General features: G+C 38.7%; 3 protein-coding genes across 3 annotated transcripts; 2 read left to right on the top strand and 1 right to left on the bottom strand.

Moving 5' to 3' along the window:
- Positions 1-16: 16 nt before the first annotated feature.
- LOC144195345 (succinyl-CoA:3-ketoacid coenzyme A transferase 1, mitochondrial-like) lies at positions 17-16,982 on the bottom strand. The gene is made up of 17 exons (XM_077714913.1): positions 16,721-16,982; positions 15,879-15,987; positions 14,989-15,079; positions 14,507-14,642; positions 14,199-14,348; positions 13,885-13,991; positions 13,068-13,128; positions 7,799-7,906; positions 7,483-7,597; positions 7,168-7,262; positions 6,744-6,792; positions 6,496-6,568; positions 5,839-5,914; positions 3,211-3,300; positions 2,595-2,675; positions 282-383; positions 17-199 (listed from the first exon to the last, which is right to left on the bottom strand). Exons 1-17 carry the CDS (start codon positions 16,814-16,816, stop codon positions 164-166), a joined length of 1,575 nt encoding a protein of 524 aa, XP_077571039.1. The 5' UTR covers positions 16,817-16,982; the 3' UTR covers positions 17-163.
- Positions 16,983-17,784: 802 nt separating this feature from the next.
- On the top strand, positions 17,785-21,253 carry LOC144195377 (RAB7A-interacting MON1-CCZ1 complex subunit 1). The gene is made up of 6 exons (XM_077714973.1): positions 17,785-18,067; positions 19,144-19,253; positions 19,513-19,659; positions 19,730-19,861; positions 20,062-20,176; positions 20,272-21,253. Exons 1-6 carry the CDS (start codon positions 17,974-17,976, stop codon positions 20,505-20,507), a joined length of 834 nt encoding a protein of 277 aa, XP_077571099.1. The 5' UTR covers positions 17,785-17,973; the 3' UTR covers positions 20,508-21,253.
- Positions 21,254-21,338: 85 nt separating this feature from the next.
- LOC144195619 (F-box only protein 4-like) lies at positions 21,339-24,321 on the top strand. Its single transcript, XM_077715376.1, has 7 exons — positions 21,339-21,530; positions 22,063-22,313; positions 22,382-22,602; positions 22,998-23,082; positions 23,173-23,345; positions 23,661-23,854; positions 23,974-24,321. The coding sequence occupies exons 1-7, from the start codon at positions 21,390-21,392 to the stop codon at positions 24,064-24,066; spliced, it is 1,158 nt and encodes a 385-aa protein (XP_077571502.1). The 5' UTR covers positions 21,339-21,389; the 3' UTR covers positions 24,067-24,321.
- The last annotated feature ends 2,582 nt before the right edge of the window (positions 24,322-26,903 follow it).

The following is a 26,903-nucleotide window of genomic DNA, read 5'->3' as shown; positions in this document are numbered from 1 at the left end:
TTCTTCTTTTTTTAAATAGAATGTCCTAAAGGCACTCTCTATTGAATAACTCAGCAGACTCTTTGTTGGGGGGTTAAATTTGATCACAGCATGAAGTCAGTCTACCAAGAATGAAAATTTCACCTTGACCCTTATGTGGAAGATGACAACAGAGACATTCCCTTCAAATTTGCTGCATGGGCATCAGGTTGGGTGACACCTAGAAGAAACCAGTTAAAGAAATAAATAAAGGTTAGAAAAATCCAACATTTTACTATTTTATACGGTTTCTAAGGACTGACCTCAAAGTCTGTACCGGTGCACCCCTTGATGTCATCTGGAGTGATCCCCTCCCACACTTCGATGAGAGTCAGCCCTTTAGCCTTATCCACATCGAACACGGCCTAATTGAGGAGAAGCAGGCGTTAAAGAGGAGAAAAACACTGCACGCAAATGGAAAACTGATTGTTTTGTTTAATAGGTGTACTTGAGAAAGGTGACCAAAGTGGAAAGCAGGGACCACAATTATCAAAGTGACCTTTAAGCTCTTGAAAACTAATATATTCCAGGAGGAGGATGTGGTTCAATATTTCAAGTTTAACCATACTTTAAAAGCAGGACTTCAGTTTGTGTAAGCATGCGTGACACTGAGCACGAGCAGGTGACAAAATAATCACCGACGACAAATGAAGTGACAACATTTAAAGTATGTCTAATTAAGAGAAAGTAGCATTGTTGTATACAATCATCACTAATTAGTTTTCTGGCCTGCTTTGCTACTCAATTCAGAATAGCAATCGGGGTAAATTTTGATTAACTATCAGTTGCAAGATCAAGGCAAAGTAAAATGCAACTACATATGAAATATTAAACATAAACTATTCCAAAACAAACTTTAAGGCAGAACTTTTTATCCTGAATTACCAACTGTTTCTACCAAGTTCTACAATAAGTGATAACAAAAGAGCTCGAGTCTCAAAGACAGGAAGATGTTTTGCCATGTTCATATGAAACTTCACAATAGAAGGACAGAAGACACAGGGACCTGGGTCCTGTTGCTTCTCCCAGCAGGGATTGACAGGCCCAGGCCTCTTCCAAACCCAGTCACAGATCAGCTCATTAGATTCACACAAGCATGCATGCACGCAGCAGGAGGCTGACATCTCACTCCAAAATAGCAAGACAGATGGAATGACATAGGGAGTAGGAGGATACGCAGACACTGACACTTTGCTTGACGCAAGCGTTCTCAGTCATTATGGAACATTAAAGGTTGATCTGCAAAATACGTTGCTTTTAGAGTTGTTCCGATCACATATTTTTGGACCTGAGTTCAAGTTGGGTCAACTCATTTTGAGGATTTGCCGATATCGATCTGATAGCTCACCAATTGATTGAATACAAAACAAACACATTTTCTTCAATGAGCCACATTTAATCTCATTCCTTGCTTTAATATAAAATATGTTTTATATCCTTCTATTTATGCTGCTGATCCTGCAAAACTGCTTTCTAAGTTTCTTCATCCAAGCACTAGATTCTGTATCATCCGAATTTTTCAAGAATTTGTAGGAGGGTGCACAGATTCAACATTACTCGATCCACATTCTCAGATGAGAGTGGAAGATGAAAAATATTAAATGTACATCTACGGCCTCAAGCTCTCAGAGGACCTTTGGCTCTCTTTAGGAAATGTCAGAGATTTATCTTTATTCTTCAGCTTAAGCTGAAGCGGATGTGAGATATAGCAACAGCAAGATCTACAAGACCAATTATGAATGTTACATTTTCATTGGCATATCTATTTCACTGTTCTGTACAGCAAATTGACTCGTACTGGACACCATCTTTTTTTCCCCACATAAAGTATGGCAGTTGACTAGTTAGCCTAGTGTTCAATCCAGTCTTAGTATTTCTGTGTTGTGTTTGTATGCCCCCTTCCCTACATTCACTGTAGGTATTAGACCTGTGTGTACCTTAATATTTAACTAAAAATAAGTACTATGTTAAATAGGACTGTAATTTTCAAGCTAATTATTTATTGTTCAGTCATATTGTAACAGGAAGGAAAAACAAGTGCCAACCTCAAAGCAGAGATGAAGGCTTTAAGATATGAGATATAGAGACAAGAGAAGCCTCAGTGTGAAAACACTAAAACAAAATCAATAACTACCTTCCTAACACACTAATTGGTACTAATCCTTCAAGTTGATTTCATGAGTGAGTGTTTCTCCTGAAGTGCATGTTTGAGCGGTTGTGTGAGGTATCCTGTGTTAATGTAATCAAAAATACCATCACTAGCTGGGTGGGTTGCATAGGTAGTTATAAAGCAAGTTTCAGAAAATGCTCCCTATTTAAACTAAAAAATTCATGTAACATTACCAACTAACTCTCGGAATATTAAAATGTATGACTTCTTGCACCATAAAGCATTGGTTGGGAAACAGTGAAATAAATGATGTAGAAAAATAGTGATAAAATCAAGATTGTAATGTTATTTAAATAAAACAGTCAATTCTTCTGCCATTGACTCATTAATTTGGTCCAAAATCATGGTGCTTTTGCCGGACAGTGAGTGGCTTTACAGTATGCATGTGAACTAAACAAATACACACCTTTTCTGTGATTATCCGGTCCACACACTGCTTCCCAGTCAGAGGCAGAAGGCACTTGTCCAATATCTTGTGTTTACCTCCCTAAAAAGAAGCACATACAGTTACTCGGTGATGCTTTAACAGTAATTCATAAAGATTGTGGTGCGGATTTGCCTCACGTGTAGATAATAACAATCAATCTAAAGATCAAAGACGCAAGCTTTCCATTGAAGGTTTGTGTTCACCTGCTGCTGGACAAGAGCTAGGTGCCAGACCGGTTTCGATTATCTGGGCTGTGTGTGCATGCACACTATGGTTTCATTTCCCTTCGTTAAATTTGCAGGGGAATCACAATCAAAAGTGTACACGAAATCACTAATCACAGTTGTACTACTCTAACTAATCAGCTCTTGACTCCAACTCCAAAACCGGATTTGAATTAGAGAAAGACAAATTAGCAGCAAGCAGGTATGCATGTTGACCCTTTTTTTTTGCTTAAGAGCCACTAAGCAAAGCATTAGGAGAGTTCCCATTAATCAGTCAGAGCCATTCACAGTCATTAGTGCAGGAAGTGGACACAAGGCAAAAAAAAAAAAACGTGGGTGCGCTCACACCCACACACTCAAATGATACAAACCTTTGCAGAGTGCTCCATGGTTACCACCACCTTGGTTCCGGCGCTGGCCACCAAATCCATAGCACCACCCATTCCTTTCACCATCTTACCCTGGAATTTGATAACAATGTAAATCTTCATGATATACTGCACATACCAAATAAACATAACCAATTAGGAAAGCATAATGTTTTGCACAACATAAGAATAAACAAATGTTGCTAGAGGAATGTCATGTCATATGTCAACACTCCCTCCCTTTTAATCCTTATGTGTCTGTCTTCCCACAAAATCACCAGAACCACACCTAAAATGCTCCTTTGCTTGGTGCAGACCCATGCCGGTCTAGTTTTAGACACTTTTTCAGTCTTGATTTTAAGATATTATGTGTTAAGATTTTGTGGAACTTTAGAACAACAACATTTCCTATTAAAAATGTGGAAGTGTAAGCACCACATTTCACCAATGCACCAATGTGAATCAAGTATCATTTTAAGAAATTAAACCTCAAATATGTTGATGTGATAAAACTAAAACTTTAACACAGCTGTCACTTGGTAAAACATTTTTTATTATTATTGTTTTTACTGCCCCTCTAAGTCTTCAGCAAAATAAGACTTCCTGAAAGAGGAAACTGACATGCATATATTGCTTCATGGTGACGACTGTGTAACTGAATTAAAATCCCATTTGCTCATCAATCATATAAGGAGGCTGCTTCGCATTGCTCTCTGCTTGATAACCAGGGGGATACATATATATATGCCAAGTTCTCAGCATCATAAGAATCCAGACTGCCTCCAAGGAGGCCAGCTGGGTAGGAAAGATATCAACCCAATGCCATGTGAGAGTGTTGAGACGAGGACAGGGGCTTGATTAAATAGAATTTACAGTTAAACATCACTAGGAATAATTTTTGTCACAAATTGTATTTATCATTGGGAAAAATTCCAAAAATCCACATTGATATTTAGCCAAAAGAAAGGGAGCGAGCGACTGTGAAGATTGGAGAATTTGGGATATATAGTCTTTTAAGGTTCTGTATTCTACTGGGAAGCCTATACTTTTTTTAATCCAAAATTCACAGAGTACATAACAGGGAACTCATAGTTCCTTGTGTTTACTGCATAACCGTTACTGAACCATCTTCATGAAATGGCAGTCTGACATCCTAACACATAGTGCATCATTGACAAAGCCTTATTATGGAAATGCTTCTGACTGTAGCTGCATGAATAGGATTGGCTGACAAAGTGACAAACTGTGATTGGTCATCAAGCCATCCGCCAAGGTGGACCGTCTCAAGCGTAGTAAGACAGCCCAATTAATTTTAGCCTATGTTACTTTATAAGCCTCCAGACTTATGCTTATTAAAACAGCAATGTGAATATGAAACACAATATGAAAGCAATTAAATTGTGAATTTGAGACTGGTGTACTGTAATTCATCACAGCACAATTTAGCCACACAATCCTATAAAATTCAGCCCCTAAATTACACCTCAATGGCTTTGGTCAACGGTTATGTGAACATTTACAGTATATAATTAGTAAATAGAAAAATGCTTTTTCGACAGCTTGTCAAAAAAATAGTATCTCGGATTTAAAAACAGAGCAGGTTTAACTTTAGTGTGAAGACTTGGGTAAGGAAGGAAGCTTTATTTGGTATAAAAAGCTAGGTTCAACACCCCTACATTCAGGAGAGCTTGGTGAGCCCCAACGGGTCAATAATGATAAAGCAAAGCATGGAAAACCCTTTACCGTATTCTACTCTAGCGCTCTCTCTCAAGCCATTGTTGATCCAGATGTTTCTGCCTGAGTGGAGATGTAAAAGCGTTTCAAAGCCCTCAACTGGAAAATGTTTGTCTCCATTTGCATATTGGTAGCATTCAAAATTGAAATCACGGAGAGGCGCATCCCCCACTCCTACGTTAAAACATTTCCAATTTCACGCTATGCATCTATCTTTAGATAGTGAATAATTTTCTTTATCACAGATTGGGGATTGTAACTCATTTCATCCACCCTTTTTAAAGGGCGAGATAATGACAATTGAGGCGTAGGTGATGATTCATGTGTGTGACTGCATGGTTTATAAACAGTGCGACCAAAGATAAATGCTGTGTAAAGCATCAACAGTCCACAGCATATTCAAGTGTCCTGTTAATTAAGCATAACCATAAACAGATAACAGGATTGCAGAGGTTAATAGAGAAATGTAAGAATTGGTTGAAAATATTGTTTAGATCTTTGCCAATGAGGACAGCTACATCATTCATTCAGTGCCTAAAGCAACATAAACATGTACACTTCAGTCAAGCAAAAAAAAAATCCTGAAAAACTGTAACATGCTAAAAGCACTTGTGTTAAGGCCCAATTACAATATTCCATATTAACCATGAAAACCCGAGAGATGACTGCATTTCTATTCGTCATATTTTCTAATTACCCTTACTTTTCAGTTACATTATCTAAAAGCTAAACTTACCTTGAAGTACAAAGGTCAATTATCAAACCCACAAGCAATGGGTTTGTAGATGACAGTTCTACCACAAAGCCATGCCACCAATGTATGTGGCTGTCAGTTCTTTATGACAGCTGGCATCTAAATGCAAATACTGAGAGATGGAAGAGTAAAACCAAACTTACTGGGATCATCCAGTTGGCAAGGTCTCCATACTTTGACACTTGCATGGCCCCAAGCATTGTCAGGTTTATGTGGCCCCTGAACAAAAATGCACATTCAACAGAAGATAGGTGTCAACGTCTGAGTAAGTCCGTTATTTTTTTACATAATTATTTTATCTCATTTAACAAAGCCCTCTGCAGAGCGCTCACATTCACCCATTCATGAATGCACCAGCTAGTGCCTGAGAGCAATTTATCGTTCAGCATCTTGCCACAAACTCTTCAACAGTTGACAGTTGGAACCGAGATTCAAATGGCTAACACTTCAGTCACTGGACAACCGGCTCTACCAACTGTGCTACAGCTGACATGGAAAAATTCATAATTTTCTTTCTAGTTTAAGTGTGGTGTATTAACGTGGAAGAATTTTGGGGAATACTGGCCAAGCATTTTTGTACTTACATTTGATAAAGATGGCGGTTTGAAATATATTATGGTTAAAAATTATGGTTAAAACTTACCTCTTTATGTAAATACTTTGGATTGTGGTTCAAAGAGACATACATTACTTTTAGGAGAATAATAATAGTATGGAATGTAGATTATTTGCTGATCTAACTAATATGCCAAATTCCTTTACATGCTACAAATTGATTTTTTAGAACTCTTCTGTCTTACCCTCGAATCATGGCAAATGACTCATCGCTGGAGAAATAGGCAGCTCCAGGAAGTACTGTAACAGTCTCCTTTCCTAAAGAACAATGAAACAATTTACAGTGAGTAGAATATTTGCCTAAAAAGAGTGTACTACATGAAAAAGATTCATGAACAAAACCAATCCATGAAATGTTACTTAGTTTATGTCCCTGCTTCAATGTTAAGACGTTGGCTGCGATTTAACATTGGCTCATATTGATTGGCCTCACCTGCATTAATCAGGTCTGCATCTACTTCACAGTCAGTTGGATATGGACCCTGCAATGATAAAACCAAGATAAACTGGGATTTGATTTAGGTTCTCCCAGTGACTCAATAAGCTTGAGCATAATCACATTTCCCTGCCATGACAAGATTCCGATTTATGAGGGGGAGACAGTTGTGCTTCACTAGTTCTAAACTGGCCCTCTTAAAAACCCTATTTACAAATTGGGCTTTGCCATGTACGCCTACACTCTTCTGTCAAAAAGTTATTGTCAAGTTATTCCATTATAGCAGAAGAATTCTTGTTCTTGGGCTCAGACAGCAAATAATGACTTCAAATAGAAAAAGCACATAAAGGCTTTTTTATACGTGAAGCAAGAATGAAAAAATCTGAAATACCAAGAATTTAAAAAAACAACAACAGCTTACCAGTCCTAAAATTCCATTTTCACTCTGCAGATGCACAGTTATATCTGGTTTAATGAAATTGCTGGCTAACATTGGGATGCCAATACCAAGGTTAGCTGGCATAGTAGGTTAAGGATCACATTAAACATGCTAAAAAAAAAAACCTGTTCTGATATGACTTGTCAAATCTGTATCCTACCTGATTCCAAATGTAAGGGGGAACAGGCATTTAGACAACTTATTGTAAAAAAAGGGAAAAAGCTAGGAGTGGAGTAACACCAACCATGAAGGGATTTAAAAACAGTTGACTGCTCAAAAGGGAGATAAAAAGGATACCATACATCCCATCTTCAAACTCCAAAGCTGCACGACGTATGATCCTTTCGCGGACAATATCAGAATCCTTCTTCGGTCTGGGCTTTTCCTCTTGGGTTTTCTTTACTGTGCGTTTCTGAAGTCAAATAATTTTTTTGTAAATACTTTTAACATGGTACACAAAGGTTAGGTTTCAAATTTTCCAATTGCAAAAGAGCCTGTGAAAATTATTTTTCCACGACAGCTTTTGAGTTGTCCAATATTACTATTTATCATGAATGAGTTTGATGTATTCTGACAAGCCAGAGTGACTTCAAGGTCAAACTTTCTTTGATACCTCAATTCTTTTTTCATAGCTGCCTCCCTGGACAATTCTGTGGACATAGATGCTGGGGATATGGATGTCCTCAGCGGCAAAAGTACCGACATCCACCACTTCTTCTACCTATAAAAGGAATCAGATATTTTGGAGCATTTTTATTAATCCATTTTAACTAATTCAACTTTTACATTTGTTCAATTGCCGCAAGAGTACTTAAGAAGTACATACGAATAGGAAGATTTTTTTTCCATCAATTTTTTCAGCATTTGAAAGTGTTTGTCACATTGTTCCCAGAAAAAAAAAGCATAAATAACTCGAATTATTGCATTACTGCTACTATTTTGACAGAGACCTCAAGTAGCATAAGTAAGTTCAGGTTGACAGCAAGGAATCAGTGAACGTTAGGTATTTCAATCTAACTAACAATGTTCAAATGAGTCCACAAGTAAACCTGGCTGGAGGGCTTTTAAGTGTTATGCTCATGCATATAAAAGTTGTATTGACTTTCACAGCATGCAATGTTGCACAAGTTGTTGAAGGTAGTTCGTTCTATTCAGTTTTAAAAGAGCAGACTTGCCATCAACAAACATATTTAGAGACAAAAGAGAACAAGGTAAGATTTCTATTTTTTCACGATTGTTTTGTGAGCACACTTCTAGCAGGAGATTAGCAATCACAAGGGAGCAAATGGGAACTTATAGATGACAACATTATTCGTCCCCTTTCCTGTGTAACACGGTGTAACCTACTTATCCCATTTACATGAGGGCCAAGCAGCCGTTCAGAGCAAATTGAATTTAAATCTTGTCTTATCTCCACTTCCACCCTCAGCACTTTGCACTCACTGAGGAGTCTGTGGTTAAGAGTGGATCTTGGCGTTGTCATGGATACGGAGACTTTGGGTCGGCGGTAATGCAGTCCCCGCTCAGGACTGTCAAGTCTTTTTCCAGTCTTTTGATTGGGATATGGTAAATCTCTACTGTGAAAAGTGTGCCACGCAAAATGTGATTGGTACTGTAGCGGTGGAGAACTGATAGCACAGTCCCACACATCCTCCCACGTCTTTCCGATGAGAATGGGCAGTCTTTAGTGAGAATGACAATTGGCATGGGCGCCTTTATCAAGTAAGATTGAGCTCATCACTTAAGTTGACTTTAAAAAGAATTTTCTGACTTGCATTCGAGAGTAGTCAATTGAGTTGGTGTTTCTTCATCTACATAAAATTGCCTTTTTCTTGCACCCTTTTTTTGATCGATCAGCCATGGCTGATTTGCACCACAATAGAAACAGTATTCAATGAAACCAAACAAAAAAACAAAGAATACATAAAAACGAGGAAAATGACCTTCATCTGCATGGTGTGCCCCACCCCTGAAAGGTGTGCTTAGATGTGGTTCAACAGACAGCAGCCAGTGCAATTGTAATAAAAGAAAATCAAATGATAACCCCTCAGATGCACAGCATACACACAAAAAGAAAATAACACAGAGGCAAATGAGCAGGTGTGGCGGGAGATCCACCCCCCAAAAAAGGCACACAGCACATTGATATTCCTGTATGCGTACATTGATTTTCACCTCAATGACAAAAGAACAAGGGAAGCTAGCAGAATCACTGAGGGAATAGAACTGTCCTCCCGTGATGCTTTACTGGAGTTTCATGTTGTTCCTTTTTTAGGCACTCCCTACACATAAAGTATGTGAAAACAATCATGAATAATATATAATCATGGTATGCCTAATGACACACCAGCCATTTCTTTTGTGCCTTTCCAGGACATGTAATGACTGTTCAATCTCTGTTTCAATGACTCCAATTTACTCATTCATTTCTCACATCTGATACTGTGCATCCTGCTTGACGATTTCTGTCTTAATGCTTTGATATTTGATTTTAACAATCTTTCATTGTAGTTTGTTACAGATTTTAGACGCATCTCACCACCTCAGGCTTAGTTGTCTGGGATTGGCTCCAGCACCCTTACGATCCTTGTGATGATATGCATTATGGAAAATGAATCAACATGAACATGATTGACAATTAATTTGCTAATGCAAATATTTGCATTTAAAATTAATGCATAAAGATGACAGATCTATCCAACACAAGGATGAGAAGATAGACATACCGAGTGAGATGAGAAGTTGTGCAGCAACTACACTCAAACATGAAGAGGATATCACAGACAAGTTCCCTCTTGACATCCCCATCGTGATGCGGACAGTAGGTGTCTGCAGCCCAAATTTGTGTGAACTCATAACATGGACACTACATGGACATTAGAACTACAAAAAAGCTTCCATGCCAGTTTTTTTTTTTTTTGACCAGTCAAATCAGGTGATTGAATTGGTTGACTTTGTGGGCTATTTACCCTCAGTTTAAGGTGTATTGCTTGCAATGTCTGGTTGACTTTTAATCATATTAGGTTCTTATTATTACTATGAATCATATTGGCCAACTTAACGGAGATGCAACATGTAGAGGATGGGAAAATAGATGGTATGGCTTGAGGCGACAAGCAAATGAGGGGGACTGTGATACAACACTCTCATTATCCCCATGTATTTATAGAACCTCTATCTTTCCCCGTATGTGTGTCTATGTGCAGGCAATTGGCTACGGCTTTGCTGTCACTTTTCCGGGCCTGGGCTGCGACACGCTCTCCCGCTTGGAATTCTGACAACACAAGCAATCTGTTTCTCCTTGGTGGGTGCCTTACAGTATCCAAAGAAATAATAATATTTCACAAAACTAACATTACATGTTCTCAATTAACCACACAGCTAATCATGAATACCAGAATGCAAATGATCAAATACAATCTGTTCAGAGATGCATGGTCAACCACTAATTTGTTTAGATGTACAACCCAAATATTCCTAGTAAGTTAGATCATGATGAAAACAATTCTATCAACCGTTTGATCAATGATAAGCATGATCTGAACGCTTAACAATCAACAAGTATGAAATACGAAGACACAAGGACAGGAGATATCCCTTCAATACACCACAATTTTCTTCCATAACTAAACAAACACTTCCCCATGCAGAGTGCATTCAATACACATCATAATTACACAAAGGCGCGTGGGAAAAAAACTCTTTAAGCAGGAAATGATGCGGAAAATAAGATTGAGTGAGTTAGGAGGAACACTGCAAGACCACTCACACTGAAAAGTGAGTCTGCAATATCTGTCAAATGTTTCTCATTAATAAGTTATTCAAATTGCACAAAACAATTTCATTCTTGAAAAGAAACAATTTCTTACGACAGTAAGTACAAAGAAAGAAAAAAAGCCTATTTTTTTTTTAAATACAAAGCCTATACACACACTTAACATGACATAATAAATGATTACTGATTTGTTGCTGGGTTACCAACACAACTTTGGTTAGCTATGATAAATTAAAGAATAGAGTTGAATTTATTTATTAAGACAGATGTGAGAAACAGAAAAAGCCCCCCTTTGATGCAGTCTGGTGTACAGTCTCCTACCGGGCACTAAGGCCTTTCAGTGTACCTGTGATAAGGGAATAATTGGACCAGTTGGAAACCATGCTTTCCACATTCACCAATTTAATGGCAGTCTTTGGTTGCCCAGCAACCGTAGGGCAAGCTGGTTGCGATCTGGCAAATTTTTAACTGTTTTCATTTTACCTTGTATTTTCATTTTCCTGATTTCTAGGTACACCAAATTGAAAAGTCATTGTCCATCACTAAAGTGTGGGTTTTTACCGCGTTTATGCGAGTTAAACGTGCACACATGTCACCATGACAAAACATTGATTCACTCCACAAAATATGGTACGGAAACCTGGTAAAACAAACTAGAACTACCAATATGAAGAAAATTTTCAAATAGAATTTACAATTTAAAATCCTTACAGTCTGATTCATCATCATGTTTAAATTTTTCAGACTCACCAAACAATTGATTCGATTCTTCTTGAGCGAGGATAGCGTTCCCTGGGCGGACAAGTTTCCCTGGAGCAACTGTTTTTTTTTTTTATTGTTACCCTATTACACCTATAAAGTTGCCGAAAGCTATTAAGAGAGGGTTGGCTTTTGTAAAAGAAGGTAGATTATCGCCATCAGGCGGAAAAAGACAGGTTTTTATCTCTCCCATTAGCCATAATGGCTGGGGAGGGGACTTTTTCACCTAGCGCAGGGCAGTGTTTCACCAGGATTCGTGTATAACGCGCACTCGAACTTTGCTTCAGTTTTTGGGTAAAAAAAAAATGTGCGCGTTCTGGTTGAATAAATACAGTATGTATGAGCAGAGCATGGCTGAGAATGTGCATAATGGACACAGAAATAGAGGGTGGCTTTCACATTTCTACACTGTCAAATAAGTGTCAGATAAGTGGATAACCAGACACAGCGATTGAAACAAGATGTAATAGAGCCGAGCGACCTGACATTGAATGTTAGCCGATGCACGAGGTCACTCAAAGACATTGAAACTTAGAATAGTTCTGCAGTATTAGTTGCACAACTACAGCAAGAAAAAAAAATGGATTATTTGTCCAATTAGGTGGTTAGATGTGGTTTGATGGATGAATGCAATTGTAAAATTGTAATATTTTCACAATATTATATTTCATATAACATTTGGGTGGCCTTACTGACACCACTACTTGGATGCTAGTTTGTTAATTGCCTGTGCAATGCCAATGCACCATTTGTACATCATATCTAATGGTCAATAGCAACCGTGTATTATTGATTCACCACCAAACTGCTGGGTACGATATGTGCACAACAGATCGCTAGGATATTCAAAAGGAAGTTAGGCTTGCAGTGGAAGCCTACAGATGATCTCTGACTGCATATTGCTGTTGCATTGCCAGATACTATACACAGTAGGTAGAATACAATATTTCAAATGGAACATTGAAGAGGCCAGATTCAAATAGCATGATCTCCATTTCCATTACTTACACATAAATGATCGATACCCAAAATTGGCCACCAGCGGGCCTGTTGTATGAAAACCACTTAGTGTCAAATGGTATTATTTTCAATGACAAATTGCTCGTATATCATGTCATGTATCACCGTCAGTATAACAAGATGTCTATAAAATTGGCACCATTCATAGCGATGTTTGTTGCTAGATTTGTAAACCATAAATGCATATTTCTTGGGGTAATGTAAGAAGTTTTTTGGTCTCTCTACCATTTTCTGAGTCAATGGAGATTTAATATCTTTTACCATTATAAACTGCATTAAATAGTAGAAAGACATTTTAACACAATGCATGCAATAAAACGAAATCTACCTCAACTATCGTGGTTTTGGCTGCTTTACACATGGGCTGGTTGAAGTTTCTTGCCGTTTTCCTATAAAACAAAAATAAGATATCAGGAGAATTATTTCAACCAGTACAAATAAAACTACTAGTCTATTTACATATAGTTAACAGGAAGACATTGCCCTCTTGTGGTGAAAAAAAGACACTGCATCCATTTAGTACTTACTACCTGTTGTGTGTGATACAGAAATACTTCAGTCAGGATTCACAAAACAAACAAGCTGCTTCTAATTGTGACAATGCAGTTAATGATTCTGATAATAAAAATTGTTTAATTGAACTCCTAAATTTTTCAGAATGGGGCAGCCCGGCGGATGACTGGTTAGCAGGTCGCCCTCAAAGTTTTGGGGTTGTGGGTTCCATACCTGGCCTGTCCTCACTGTGTGGAATCTGAATGTTTCAGAATGGCCAGAAATTGGAATTATTCAATTTCGCCACATGAGCTGTTCTCATCAAGTCTGAATTCAATTTGCAAGAATGCAACAAGCGCTTTTTGGCTTTGTTGACATGTCAGTGAAGTCGGTTTGCCTTACATATTTTGGAAATCCCCTGTTGTGAGTCCAAATAATTTTGTGTTTGTGTTCTAAACTGTTTGTGGCTAGAAGCACATAATTCCTTTTGTCTTGTATTCATTAATCAAATATTTCCTTCACACAGCACCAAACTGCAAGGGGAAAAGGGTGTGAGGGGGATATTTACTAACTTGAAATATTCCTAAACTTAAAAGTATCAGGGATCAGTTTAATACCACCCCATTTTTTCCTTATCCAATGGGAATGGTTACCTGAAAATGATGTTTCCAGCCCGGTCAGCTTTCCATGCTTTGATCAAGGCAAAGTCTCCAAGGATGGCCTTTTCCATGATGTAGTGTCTCCCATTAAACTCCTGGACCTGTACAAAAACATTTTGTTTCAATCATTGTGTAAATCATGTTTGCAAATTGAATGCAGTTCAGTAGGGAAAAAAAAACAACCAAGATTTGATTCAGAGCAATTCATGCCCTTTTAGTGCTGTGGTTTTAAGGAATCAAAGAGTGGAATTTTCGTCAGCAAACCAATTCAAAATCTGTGAAAGTTCAAATGAGTGAACCAATTTGACCTCTCTTTTTTCACTGGCGATGTTTATGCTGCCATCCTTGTTGTACTTTATAGGAGATCCTCCTTCCTGGATTAGTGTGCCATAGCCAGTCGCGGTGAAAAAGGCTGGAATCCCTGCACCTCCGGCTCGAATTCTCTCTGATAAAGTGCCCTGTGGTTGGAATGTGACATTGGTGAAGTTCAGCAATAGAATGTGTAGTATATGCACTTTTAGGCAAAGCTAAATGAGAATCAACGAGCAGTGGCTTGCACCCACCCACCCGGTTTCCCCAGAAAGCAATTTAGTCTAACTATGTTTTCCTCACCAACCTGTGGAGTGAGTTCCACCTCCAATTCCCCTGATAGATACTGTCGCTCAAACTCTGCATTCTCCCCGACATAAGAGGAGATCATCCTTTTGATCTGCTTGGTCTGAAGAAGCAGGCCGAGGCCAAAGTTATCCACGCTGAGGATTAGAAATACATTAGACTTTTATCTTGCATTCCACTTTGCACTCCCAAGTTCTCGACTTGCTGTATATATGACAAAGGTGACATTCAGAGTCTCGTTCTTTAACTTTTCCCCCTTGTGACCCTCACCATTTTACAGCACGTGCAATAATACAGGCTTTCAAATGCAAAACAGCAGCTGACTATCCATAAACAAGCTGAATTTGCAGGAAAAAAGGATTGTGCTGCCCTCAATACGGGCATGTTTTTCTTCCCATTCACAAGAAGTTTACTATTATAGAAAGAGCTCTCCAATATTTACAAGTCTCCGACACATGCATGTGAATTTTCAGTGTCACCTACCCTGCATTGTTGCTGACTGCAGTTAGGCCCTTCACGCCAGTCTTCAGTAAACTGCTAATGAGATTTTCTGGGATTCCACATAATCCAAAACCTGAAATAAAAAAAAATTAAAAAATGCAACAAATACAAACAATACATAGTCACACCTCTTTGTGCTCAATTTCAACAATAAAATACTGAAGCTTTACTAAGACTTACACAACCACATAAACTCAACAATCTATAGTATATTTTTCAAAACATGACAATGGAGCATTCCATATCTAGAAATTGAGCCCAGCATGGAAATAAAAGTATAAATAATTACAGGCAGTACAAATGCAGATTCTTACAGAGCAATCCATAAATAAATCAATTTCTCTTTATATTTTTCTCTGGCCTTGTTTTCCAAATATTACATTGCAACATGATGATTATACTGTGCAGTGATCCTTGAATGCAGGTGAGGACAATGGAAATGTTTTTATAGTCCTGTGACCTGACTTCACTATAAATAACCGCAATGGAATATGTGCACCACTTGAGCAGACTGTATTATAATGCAGAACAATAAAAACAAGGCAACACATTGATTTCTACTGCTGTAAAACACTGCTATTTAGAAAATAACTTTCTATCGGCAACAAACACTAGCCTCTCACTACCTTTAAATACGGGGGTCAGTCTCCCCTTGCAAATGATTTACGTATATACAAAGTCTGGTCAAGGAATGCACGTGCCTGCCTCAAAAATAAAATAAAAAAATAATCTAATAATTGAAAAATGTATGATTATTTAGACATTTAAATCGACCTTGTGTCTTTTTTGACAAGAAGTCAAAGTGATGGCCAAAGTATACGTGATCCTTCTTGAATTAACACTAGTTTGAGTATATATAAAGCAATATTAACCTCCAACCAGAACAGTCGATCCATCTTGAATGTCTTTGACGGCCTCTGTGGGATCTGAGTAGAACTGGGAACCTCGCTGAATGGAGGTGGAAAAGTAGCAGCTACATGTCTAACAAGAATAAAAGAGGATGAACACAGTAAACAATACAACTTCAGGTATGTATATATGGAAATTGTTTGAAACAACATGCTCACCATATGATCAAAAATAAAAAATTAAATTAAAAAAAACAGTTAAGCTGTTTAAAATCAATAACCTTAACCCTCCATCTAACCTTAAACCTAAATTCTAGCTTAGGGTTTCGTTAGAATTCAGGGTTAGGGTTATCGTTACAATTTAATCAAAATTTTAATCATATAATCTCTCTAAATGTTTTTCTTTCTTTGACCTTTATTGTATGTAAATCCTTTTAATCTTGTATAAGATTCATAATTCTATTTTGGTGCATGGTATCAAATTCAGGTCCACTGTTACCAGAAGCCAGGACGAAAATCATTTGAATTTAGGGTTCGAAACCCAGGTTAAGATCCCATGCACAGGTTGATATAAATAGCATCCAGATCTAGTACAAGCAAACATTGCTGAAACAGTTTAGGATTTTGTGGAGGTGAATTACGCAGATTTCTAACATCCACTAACCACTATTTTAGAAAAAAGTGGACTGAGTTACTGAATTACAAAATTGCACACTGCACATACAATCATAAAAAATGTGGTCAATTGATAGCAAGAGAATTCATTAAATACAAATGACAAAAAAATACATGCAAGAATTTATGTACATCTCAGCATAGTTCTAAATCACAAGGAGTTAAAACCCCAAGATCTGCACATAACCAACCTTGCTCAATGGGCGCTTATCGGAGTTTAACGTGGTTCTGCATGGACTGGCGAGATATTTAAAAGTCTCCGCTCGACACAGGGCTTTGAATGTCATTTTAAGACAAAAAGCACACGGCAGGGGACAAGAGGACGTGGAACAGACTATACAACCAAGTCCTACGGACTGTTAGCTATCAATAATAGCTTTAGCTTTGTGTAAAAAGTCGACCCTGCAACCACATTGGCTGGCGTTGCAATGGGCCGGAACACTGATGCATTCATGGAAATCGTAATAAATAACATTACGCACCGTGCTTTGGATCGTTTTCCATAGCTTCAATTAAAATATAGCGCACAAGATTGACAACATTCATTTTTAAATATACATATTTAATAACAAAATTGCAAAACAGTGATTGATGCGCTTATCAAGCTTGCACCATATCAGATTTAGAGGTCCGAACCTTAAGATATGATATAAAATGTGATGCGAGGCTTTAGAATAATGATTATCTCACGATATGGTGATGCAACAATTGATCCATAAGGCAGAAAATGATCCTATAAAATTAAATTAATAACCATAAAAACGAGCTTTTTGTCCAACATTCCATTATGAATTGAAATAGGTTCATCACTAGTGAACGTACAATCTATTTGAAGTTGGGGGGCGACAAGTTATTATTTATTTTTGCAGTTAATTTTGCAGCACAGGTCCTTCTGGGTGACAGGGTCCAATGGTGGATGAGGTCTATTTACGTAGCGGTAGCAAAGGTTATGGGTGTCATTGGGTTTTCCTGGTTGAAATTCCTCTTCAAAATCTCTCTTTTAAAAAATATATATTGTTAAATTAATTAAATCATAACGCGTGTGTAACTGTGTGGATTTCGGAACAACCGTGGGCTACAATTATGAAATGCAAACATGCGTTAATGAAATTTAGTAATGAAATCAAATTGAATTTACAACGGCGTTGTGTAACAAAGGACGATTCCTCTGACAGTAAACACAACACATGCACGTTATATTGTCCAAACACTTGTAAACAAAAGGGGACACGTCGCGTGATGTCACACACGACAAAAATATTGAGACTCGCCCTGTGCTTGTTGTTTTCTTTCGAGCTTCCAAAAGTCTTACCATCGCATTCCTATTTCTCAGGTTGCTTAATACTGCAAACTGTCATTATATTTTCAGTAAAGTAATTTCAAAACAACCGCATTGCATTGCTTGGACACGTGACCCCTGCTCACGTGACTAGTAGTTTTAGTCATGGCCGACGACTACAGGCGACAAGGCCTCGACTTGGAAAGAAGGATATTGGAGTTCGACGCCAAGTGTTCTGCTCTCAAAGCCGAGAAACAAGGTAACGCTCAAATAAATTCGCCTGTTATCCAATTCTGCCTCTCTAGAGACGCCGTTTGGTAGTTTTGCTTCGTTTATATCTGACTAACGAGCTAGCTGTTGTTAGCGTTATCTAAGGTGCCCAGCGATGCAACCCTAGCTCCTATACTGATGAAATCTTTTAAACTTCAAATTATCTGAACACACAGTGGCATTTAGGTACATGTTGGTACATAGTATAAAAATGAAATGTGCAATAATGGGGTTGTTTGCACGCTGGTGATGATTTCTGGTCACATTCAGACATTGATATTGGGCTAGCGACACTAATGACTAGCCAAAAAAAAATGTATCAGTTAACGTGAATGAACCAAATTACCTGTTTTATTACTTTCAAATCTTCAACTGCTTAAGTTTTTTTCTTTAAAATAGTGATATATACGTAATTAAATACGATATAAAACGGAGTGATTCACACTTAGCCGCACTGTTTATGCGTTTTGGGTTGGAATCTGTAGCAAATTCTAAAAACCTGTACATGTATTAGGTCACTCAAAGATCTCAATTAATTCGCTATCAGCTATTGACCCTAAGTTAATTTTACAAAATTTTGCCTTAATTGATGCATAAGATGAAAAAGTGTGCCTTAGTTGAAGTCTGATGTCTACCCTTTTATTGTATTTGTTTACAATCGTTTTTGCAAGTTAAATCATTTTGACAGCTTTTGAAATTTGGCACTTTATGATGTCACACTGAGGCTTGTGAGAGTAGCTGCCTTTTTCAATCTTCCTTTACGTCTACTAATATGAGTGCTACGTACTAAGAAATGCTATGTTGAGGTTGCCGCTTCCTGGTTCTGAAATGTGTCACATTAAGAATATAGTATAAAGCCATGGTCAACTAAAGGAAAACAGTATGCACATTAGCTCCAGTCAGAGGCTGAAAGCACCAATTAAAGTTGATTGTCAAATCACATTTTCGGCACTTTCAAAGCATATATTGCCGTAACCTTGTAATATGGCATCACCCCCCCCCCCCCCCCCCCCCATTATAGTCCATCTGTAATTGATAACAATCTAACTTTTTTCATTCCTACAGATGATGACTATTTACAAAATGCATCTTTGATACTGGACAAGTTGAAAAGCTATTACAGACAAGGAGGGGAAAGCAGCAGCCTTTCCAAGCTGCTTCAAGATTACACACAGGTGCTTCATTATATTCAATATACATAGTGTCAGTCTTGAGACTGAAGTATACATTCACAATTTCATTAAGTTTTAATTGTAAACATTAAGTTGCAGCCATCTTTTTGCAAAGTGGTGATATGACCCTGATTTTTAGGCTATTTTTCTAAATAATTGTTTCCATTTATACTTAACACCCATATCTCAACTCTATTGGAATTGAGGTTGCAGTTGAAATATACATGTATATATGTAAACAATGTATGTTTTTGCCTCCTAGGTGATCCTAGACATCACGTTTTATGAGGAGAACAAACTTGTGGATCAAGAGTTTCCAGAGGAATGCTCACCATATAAGATCCAGCAGCTTTTGCAAGATCTGACTGAGCCAGAAGTTCTGGTTGGGAGACTAGCACCATCTCAAGAGGTGTGGTTATTCTTGCGAGCGAGTAATGTGAACTCCCTTGACTTTGACCGCCTTGTATATGATCTATTAGGTTCAGGCTGTTTTGGGCTTGGAGCTGTTAGAATGCCTCTATTGGAGACGCGGCGCATTACTCTACATGTACTGCCACACCCTTCACCAACGGAAGCAGTGGATCAAGGAAAACAAAGAGACGTTCCTCAAGGTACAGTATGACAGTTGATGGAAATATGGTTGTATGGATCCCAGTCTCATTTTATGTATATCTTCATAAATGTGAGGAAATGTTAGTCATGATGATGACTCCCCCATTGATTGTTTGGCACACATAAAATAATAACATGAAATTACATGCCTTAATACACTTGTATCTATACCTAATTTAACCCTACTGTGTTTATGCAGTGTATCCAAGAAGGAGTGCGCTATCTAATGCGGATGCTGCAGGTGAGGAACTCAGTGAAGCTCAATGATGGGGTTGTGCTCCATGACACCGCCACTGCAGGCTTCCTCTCTGAGGGTAGGTGATGTTTTTCTCTAGATGTAGTTTGCATTTTTTTTTTTTTTGTACGATCTGCCGTTTTCATTTTCATTTTCCCAACCTATTTTCCCAAGGCATTTTCTCAGACACGCACCTGTTGACCATGATGTACATTGGAGAAATGTGCTTCTGGGCGGTGAAGTACGAAGACTACAGTGGTGACAGTATGGATTGTAAAGAAGACCGCCTCCAGTTTAGGGACATTGGCACGCAGATCCTCAACAAGTACGTCCTGGCCTGCGAGGGCCCGCTGCAGGCCCAGGGTTGGAACACGGAGAATGCCAAGGAAATCCTCAGTGTTTTACAGTGAAACCTGCTTGCGTCAATGTCCAGGTTCTCCTCAGATGCAGTTCTGATTTCAGTATTCAGTGTTTTTTTTCTATCCCTAAATTGAAATAAATAAATAAAAAAAGGAATTCACCAGTTCAGGTGCAGTTTAACAGGCTACGAGTAAGCAATGAGAAAATTTATTTGCTAGGCCAAAGGCCAGCTGGACCTCACTCCATGCCAGATGGTCCAGGTCATGTTATAAAACAGATGGTATAAGACAGTGATTTTTAGGGGGGTGGGGGGGCTTTCCCGGGGGAAAATAAGTTCTTCGTTCTAGACTGTTGACTAGGGCACCTGGTTTGCTCTGAGAATGTGTTATAATAATAACATTGATATTAATATTTTCAAAAATGATTCTTAGTAAGTTTTTTTTCCCTCCAACAATTGTTTATTGATAACACAGCCTAAAATCAAACCTTGCACAGTAACATTTTTATTTATTTTTAAGTTGCCGTTTTGGTATGCTTTTAGTATTTGACATCTGTTTATACTCTATACAAGTTTGTAAATGTGTATAAAATACACAAAGCAAAGTTCTTTTCCCCAGAGAATGAGGGCTTATGTCCAGATTTATTCATTATCCACTACTTATATCCCATTTGTTGCAAAGTTTTCAGCATTTAATTAAACTTGTTCAGCTTTTACTAGAGAAAATGCTGTTTTGAATGAAACTACATTTCTTTTTTTATGTCCTTGGTGACAATAAAGCCAGTGTTGTTTTAACAAGTTTTTTTGTTGGGTTTATCATTCGCACTACAATACCCATAATGCGTGGTTACGTCTCAACGAGGAAGTGAGTCAAAATGCGTCACGTAGCACTTGTCAGTCTCCTCGTATAAAACAACAACTAAAAGACCAAGTCATGACAGGAATGATGACCCAACATTCCGAATCTGTTGTTATTCGTAGTCTTAGGCGGTTGAAAGAGTTTTATTTGCCTTCCAATGTGAGAGAGGTTTTGGATCGTGGGAAAGAAGGACCAGGATTTCTGGACCGTTTGCCTGTGAGTTCACTCAAATCATCTGCAGAACAGCCGCTTGAAACAATTGAGTCTCATTAAAAGTATAATTATAACTATACATAAATAATTTAATACTTTGATGAAAAAAACAACAGCATTTCAGACAATGTTTTTGTGGACGATCGAAACGATGAGCGCTCCAAAATTTATAAAGTTGCACAACCTCGATATTTCGAAATAAGTTACATTCAAATATTTAAATTTGGAACAAATATTTTTGTTAATCTAAATAATACATATAATTGCTCAATTTTTAATCTAAGTCTTAAATTCATTCATTTTCTGAACCCCTTATCTTCACAAGAGTTGCAGGGGGTGCTGGAGCCTATCCCAGTAACTATGGGTACCAATCAGGGGACACCCTGAATTGGTGGCCAGCCAATCCTAGGGGCAATTTAGAGTGTTCAACCGGCCTACAATGCATGTTTTTGCGATGAGGGATGAAACCGGAGTACTCAGAGAAAACCTGTGCAAACTGATTGAACCAGATCTTATAACTACTTTCACTCTGAAGGTGGACCTGCAGTTCCAGATCATGACCTTGTTGTCATCTGTGGACATATGCCGCCTAGGAGCAACCAGCCGCTACTGGAGGGCCTTGGTCCGAGACCCACCGCTATGGAGGTTCTTTCTCCTGAGGGACATGCCTCACTGGCCCTCCATCGATCACCTAACAATGCCGCAACTAGATGTGTCAACTATCAGTGAGGATTCTGAACAGGACGATGACGAGAGGACAGAAACTAAAGTTGACTACATGGCACAGTTGGTGAATTAGAAATAATCTGACACTTTAATTTTCAGGAAATTGAATTATTATTGTGATCCTACAGGTATCTGAAGGGGTGCCCATCATGCAGAGAGCATTGGCTTCCCTTGTGGCCACCATATCGAGTATTAATGTCCTTTCTGCAGTCTCTCGTGCCCTCATCTGAGCCACGCTATGCCATGTTTGGGCCTGGCATGGAGCAAATGGATGTGTCCATAGTTACAAGGCTCATGCATGCCACCGATATTTTACCAATGTCGGTCAATCCAAACAGCCACATCAATGGTGAGGCATCACACCCAATTTATTTGTCTGTTTTTCTCCCTCAAAACTGTAGGTGTTCAATCAATCACACAAACAATAACAGAGTGCAAATTTTACCAACACTAACTGTATTGAATGAAGACAAATATATCATCAATGAGCAATGAATTCCTTTAGTTTGGTGGTTTCACATGGGAAATTATCCATTATTCTCAAAGAGGCTGTAAAGCATTACATTTATTTTTCAACTAAAAAATATGTTTACTATATATTTCTTGGGGTACTCGATGACCGAATACTAGCTTTGCACTCTGCACTCTTGCTTTGATTACCAGTAGGTGGCAGGCTTGGCCTTTTCAATAGTCATTTGGAATGGACACCCAAATACTAAAGCTCATGTCTTCCTCACCCATCAGGACCTTCAGTGATTGGCTCTGGGATTAGTTACATCTTCAATGACCAGCACAAATTCAACATCTTTACGCTTTATTCGACCACCAGGTTACTTTTTCATAAATTTAGTAATATTTTAGATGTAGCACTTTAGTGGACTTTAGTATGTCATTGATTTTTTTTTTTTTTTTTGTGCAGGGCGGAGAGAGACCGTGCTAAAGTACAGAACCAATACATGACTGATAAACTCTTCACTCTAGTAGGAAGTGTCGATTCCGGGCACCCAATCTACAGGCCGTCACCCCAAGTGCAGCAGGTGTGCCAGGTAGTGGATGGAATAATCTATGTGGCCAATGCCCAACCAGGAAGCGGTAAGACTAATAAACTGATTAAATACTGTTAATTTCCCTGTGGAAAAAATGATCCAATTTCCCTATTTTGTCCAAAATGCATGTTTATGTATCATTCATTTTCCATACTGTTAATCCTGACAAAGTTCGCAACGGTGCTGGAGCATATCCCAACCAAATGCAGGCAGTCAGCAGGGGGCACCCTGAATTGGCTTCCAGCCTATCACAATTATTTTTATACAGTATATTTCACTTCAGCATTTCTACAGAAATTTTTGTTTGTTGGCATTTTACTTCAATTTCAAATGACTTATATATTTGCCATTAATTCAACAGGTGACAGAGAGTCTGAGGCGGCTCAAATTAGGGCCGTGTTGAGCTCGACATCCAAACCGCTTCTGGTGCTTTCCTGTATCTCCAGAGAGAAATGTGAAGCAGTTGAGACCACTTGCGTGCAAACCACGCGTCGTACCCCCTGTGTTGAGATGGCAAAGAGACTCTGCCTTCCTCAGTTGCCTAATCCTTGGATGGTAATTTGCATTTAATTCACAAATGGATGGGACGGTAGTAGCTCATCTGTTTGGTAAAGTTTGACTGTTGTGTATAAGTGTCTTTGAGCAAGCTGCCTTTCTTTTTTTATTATAACTAGGTGCAAGATACAGTTGCAGAATCCCTGTCCGGTCTTCTCAATGGTATTTCTTGGTTGCTGAGATCCTCAGGTGTCAAAGTGTATGGTAACTAGCATAGCTCAGTCACGAGTGTGTTCAGAACTTTTGCTCATTTTCTTCTATGTGTGGGGAAAATAAGAGAACTGATAATTGATATACTTCATATATGATATTTCCACACCGTGCCTGTATGCTGATGCTTCGTGAGTAATCCCTTTTATTAGAGTTCACAGGTCACAATAATTTTGCCAGTCCTGACAAGATAATGTACCTCTCTGGTGCTATTTTGTTCTAGTTCCCTAGGTGACCGCAAATAAACAACCTTCCTTTCAAAATGTTCCGATACCACCATGATCATTTTTATAGACCTGTCTTTTGGGTAATAACATGCTGATTAGAGCAATTTAGGGGAATCAGGGTTATCTGAAAGGTACTATATATGAGAATTTTAAAGTAATATAATGTAGGAACCACCCATGTGCGCGTGCTGTTTCACTTACAAAAGTGAGCACAATTTGCATTTTGAGCAATATTGTAGGAAAAGTGTGCAAAACTTGTTTGAACTGTAATGGGTCATTAGACATTGGATCAGTTTCCATCTAAAGAGTTTACTCCACATGTATTCTGCTTTCTATATGTTCGAAGAAAGAACAATCCTGGCAGTAGTTCTCTTGAGATAGGAATTACAAATTATCATACAAACGCAAATAAGCAATTTTCATGCTGTGTACATACGAAGGTAACTTGACAATTCCTTTTCCCCATATGAATCAATGTGTCTTTGCATTATGTTGCAACACTAAAATTCTCGTATAAACTCCAGCATGTTAAGAAAATAATGCCTCTGAAGCATAATCCACTATTACAAATCAGTGGCCTGCCAGCAAGGTGACAGCAGGAGGTAGTCAGGTCAGACGGCAGGGGCAAGTAGAAAGGAAATTGATGCCAATTGGTCAGATGGCGCTAGTCTTGTAACCACGGTGGACCGTCAGCATGAGAGCCCAGCCATGTGCAAAACAACACAATTAAGAGTGAGGCTAAAGTGTAATCAGTAGAAGCATCATGCAAATTGTGTTTTTTTTCTCTCTTTCGCCTGCCAGTGACTGGCTTAATGTTGGTTGCCAACACAGAATACCAATCAGCACCTTAAACCTGATGAAACGAATGAAGTGCACGTTAAAAACGTGATAGAAGAGGTAATTCACGATTTCCACGGAGAAATTAATTTTCACCAATGAGGTCATAAAACTGCTTTATGTAGAGTATTGCGTTCTTTCTGTTTTTTTGTCTTTTAGACACAAACAAAACCTTTGTTTGGGCAAAAATGAATGCTGTGCAGTGGCAATGTAAATGTAAATCAGACTACTATATTAATGTAAACACTAATACAGCTATTATTAGAACCTGTTGAAACTAATTTCTTTCACTATCCAAATATAGAACACTGATAGAGAATTTTAGAGCATTCAACAAACATGTTTTTGGAATGTGGGAGGAAACTGGAGTACCAAGAGAAAACTGCTAGTAATTGCAGTGCACTGAATGAAAGGGGCCAGAGAATGTGCTCTAACAATGAAGCTCCACAAATAGATGAGAGAACCGACATCTATGCGTTTATGTGCCTGAAGTAGCAATCTTTTTTACCTGGCTCTAATCCAATTGGCCCGCCTGTGATGTGAAACACACTTAAATACATTATAGGGAACTCAAAGGGGATGACACAAAGGCCACTTTCCCATTAAGCTGGGAACACAAACACAAGAAGAAACAAATTCCATATGCAGCATCATTACACGTTGGGGGGTTGAAATAAGTGGTCATGTGAAATGAAATCAAATACATAAGAAATCTTATCATTGATTTGAAAGCTAAATGACTTTTAATGTTTATTTTCTTTCCAAAATACACCTAAATGGGTACAGGAGTACCCATGGAAAACCCACACAGGCACAAGGAAAACATGCAAATTCCCCACAGGAAGATCGAAACCCCTATTTCAGACCGAAAGTGATAACCACTCTTCAAATGTTCCAGTTACTAATAAGGTAAATATCTCTCATCTCACTTTCTCTGAACTGCTTTAGCCTTATAAGGATCGCAAGGGGCGCTGGAGCCAATCCCAGCTATCTCCGGGCCAGAGGCGGGGGACACCCTGAACCGGTGGCCACCCGTTCGCAGGGCACAAGGAGACGGACAATCATGCACACTCACACTCATACCTAGGAGCGATTTAGAGTGTCCAATCAGCCAACCTTGCATGTTTTTAGAATATGGGAGTAAACCGGAGTACCCGGATGAAACCCACGCAGGCCCGGGGAGAACATGCAAACTCTATACAGGTGTACGTGACCTGGATTTCAACCTAGGACCTCAGAGCTGTGAGGCCGACGCCTTAAACACTCGCTCCACGTGGCCGCCCAAGGCAAATATCCTTATCCTAATTTGGAGCGTGTTTTTTCCCAGATATGTATGAACGATGTGCGTGTGCGCGTCTCTTTAAGAGGCGGTTGCTTTTCGGCGAGAATGGCCTCCGACTGTAGTTGGCTGTTGCTCTCGAGAAGGAGGTTGGACTTGTTTTTTTGTGGATGTGTGTTGGGAGAGGAGGAGGGGGGGCGTTCACCGTCTAGTGAGGCACACTGAGTGAGCAACGTGTACGACGACTATGTGAGGACTTATAGCGTGTGTGCGTGGACTTTCCGATTGGAACTCGCGGTGGGATAGAAGGAAAAGAAAGGACATTTCTAACTAAGTAAGTGGAAGTCAAATAGAATACTTCAATCAAGTCAAGAAAACTTGAGGTGAATTGCCTTGGTGTAGATGAGCAAAGTACTAATCTGGGGGTGGAAAAAAAGTCCGTCTGTCCTTTGCAGGATTCCAGAGTGACGCTTCTTGCGAAGTAAGCACTTTATCA

This window comes from Stigmatopora nigra, chromosome 4 (assembly GCF_051989575.1).
Source record: "Stigmatopora nigra isolate UIUO_SnigA chromosome 4, RoL_Snig_1.1, whole genome shotgun sequence".
In the NCBI taxonomy this organism is placed as follows: domain Eukaryota; kingdom Metazoa; phylum Chordata; class Actinopteri; order Syngnathiformes; family Syngnathidae; genus Stigmatopora; species Stigmatopora nigra.
The sequence above is the reverse complement of the archived record's forward strand: the minus strand, read 5'-3'. Positions and strand labels throughout refer to the sequence as shown.

Coding starts and splice junctions, on each gene's coding strand:
- LOC144195345 (XM_077714913.1), bottom strand. CDS start 16,816: ATGACATTCAAAGCCCTGTGTCGAGCGGAGACTTTTAAATATCTCGCC. Junction 14,349..14,506: donor AGGTGGAACTCACTCCACAG/GTTGGTGAGGAA, acceptor TTCCAACCACAG/GGCACTTTATCAGAGAGAAT. Junction 384..2,594: donor ACCGGATAATCACAGAAAAG/GTGTGTATTTGT, acceptor CTCCTCAATTAG/GCCGTGTTCGATGTGGATAA.
- LOC144195377 (XM_077714973.1), top strand. CDS start 17,974: ATGGCCGACGACTACAGGCGACAAGGCCTCGACTTGGAAAGAAGGATA. Junction 19,660..19,729: donor GACTAGCACCATCTCAAGAG/GTGTGGTTATTC, acceptor ATGATCTATTAG/GTTCAGGCTGTTTTGGGCTT. Junction 19,862..20,061: donor ACAAAGAGACGTTCCTCAAG/GTACAGTATGAC, acceptor GTGTTTATGCAG/TGTATCCAAGAAGGAGTGCG.
- LOC144195619 (XM_077715376.1), top strand. CDS start 21,390: ATGACAGGAATGATGACCCAACATTCCGAATCTGTTGTTATTCGTAGT. Junction 23,083..23,172: donor ACGCTTTATTCGACCACCAG/GTTACTTTTTCA, acceptor TTTTTTGTGCAG/GGCGGAGAGAGACCGTGCTA. Junction 23,855..23,973: donor AGTTGCCTAATCCTTGGATG/GTAATTTGCATT, acceptor TATTATAACTAG/GTGCAAGATACAGTTGCAGA.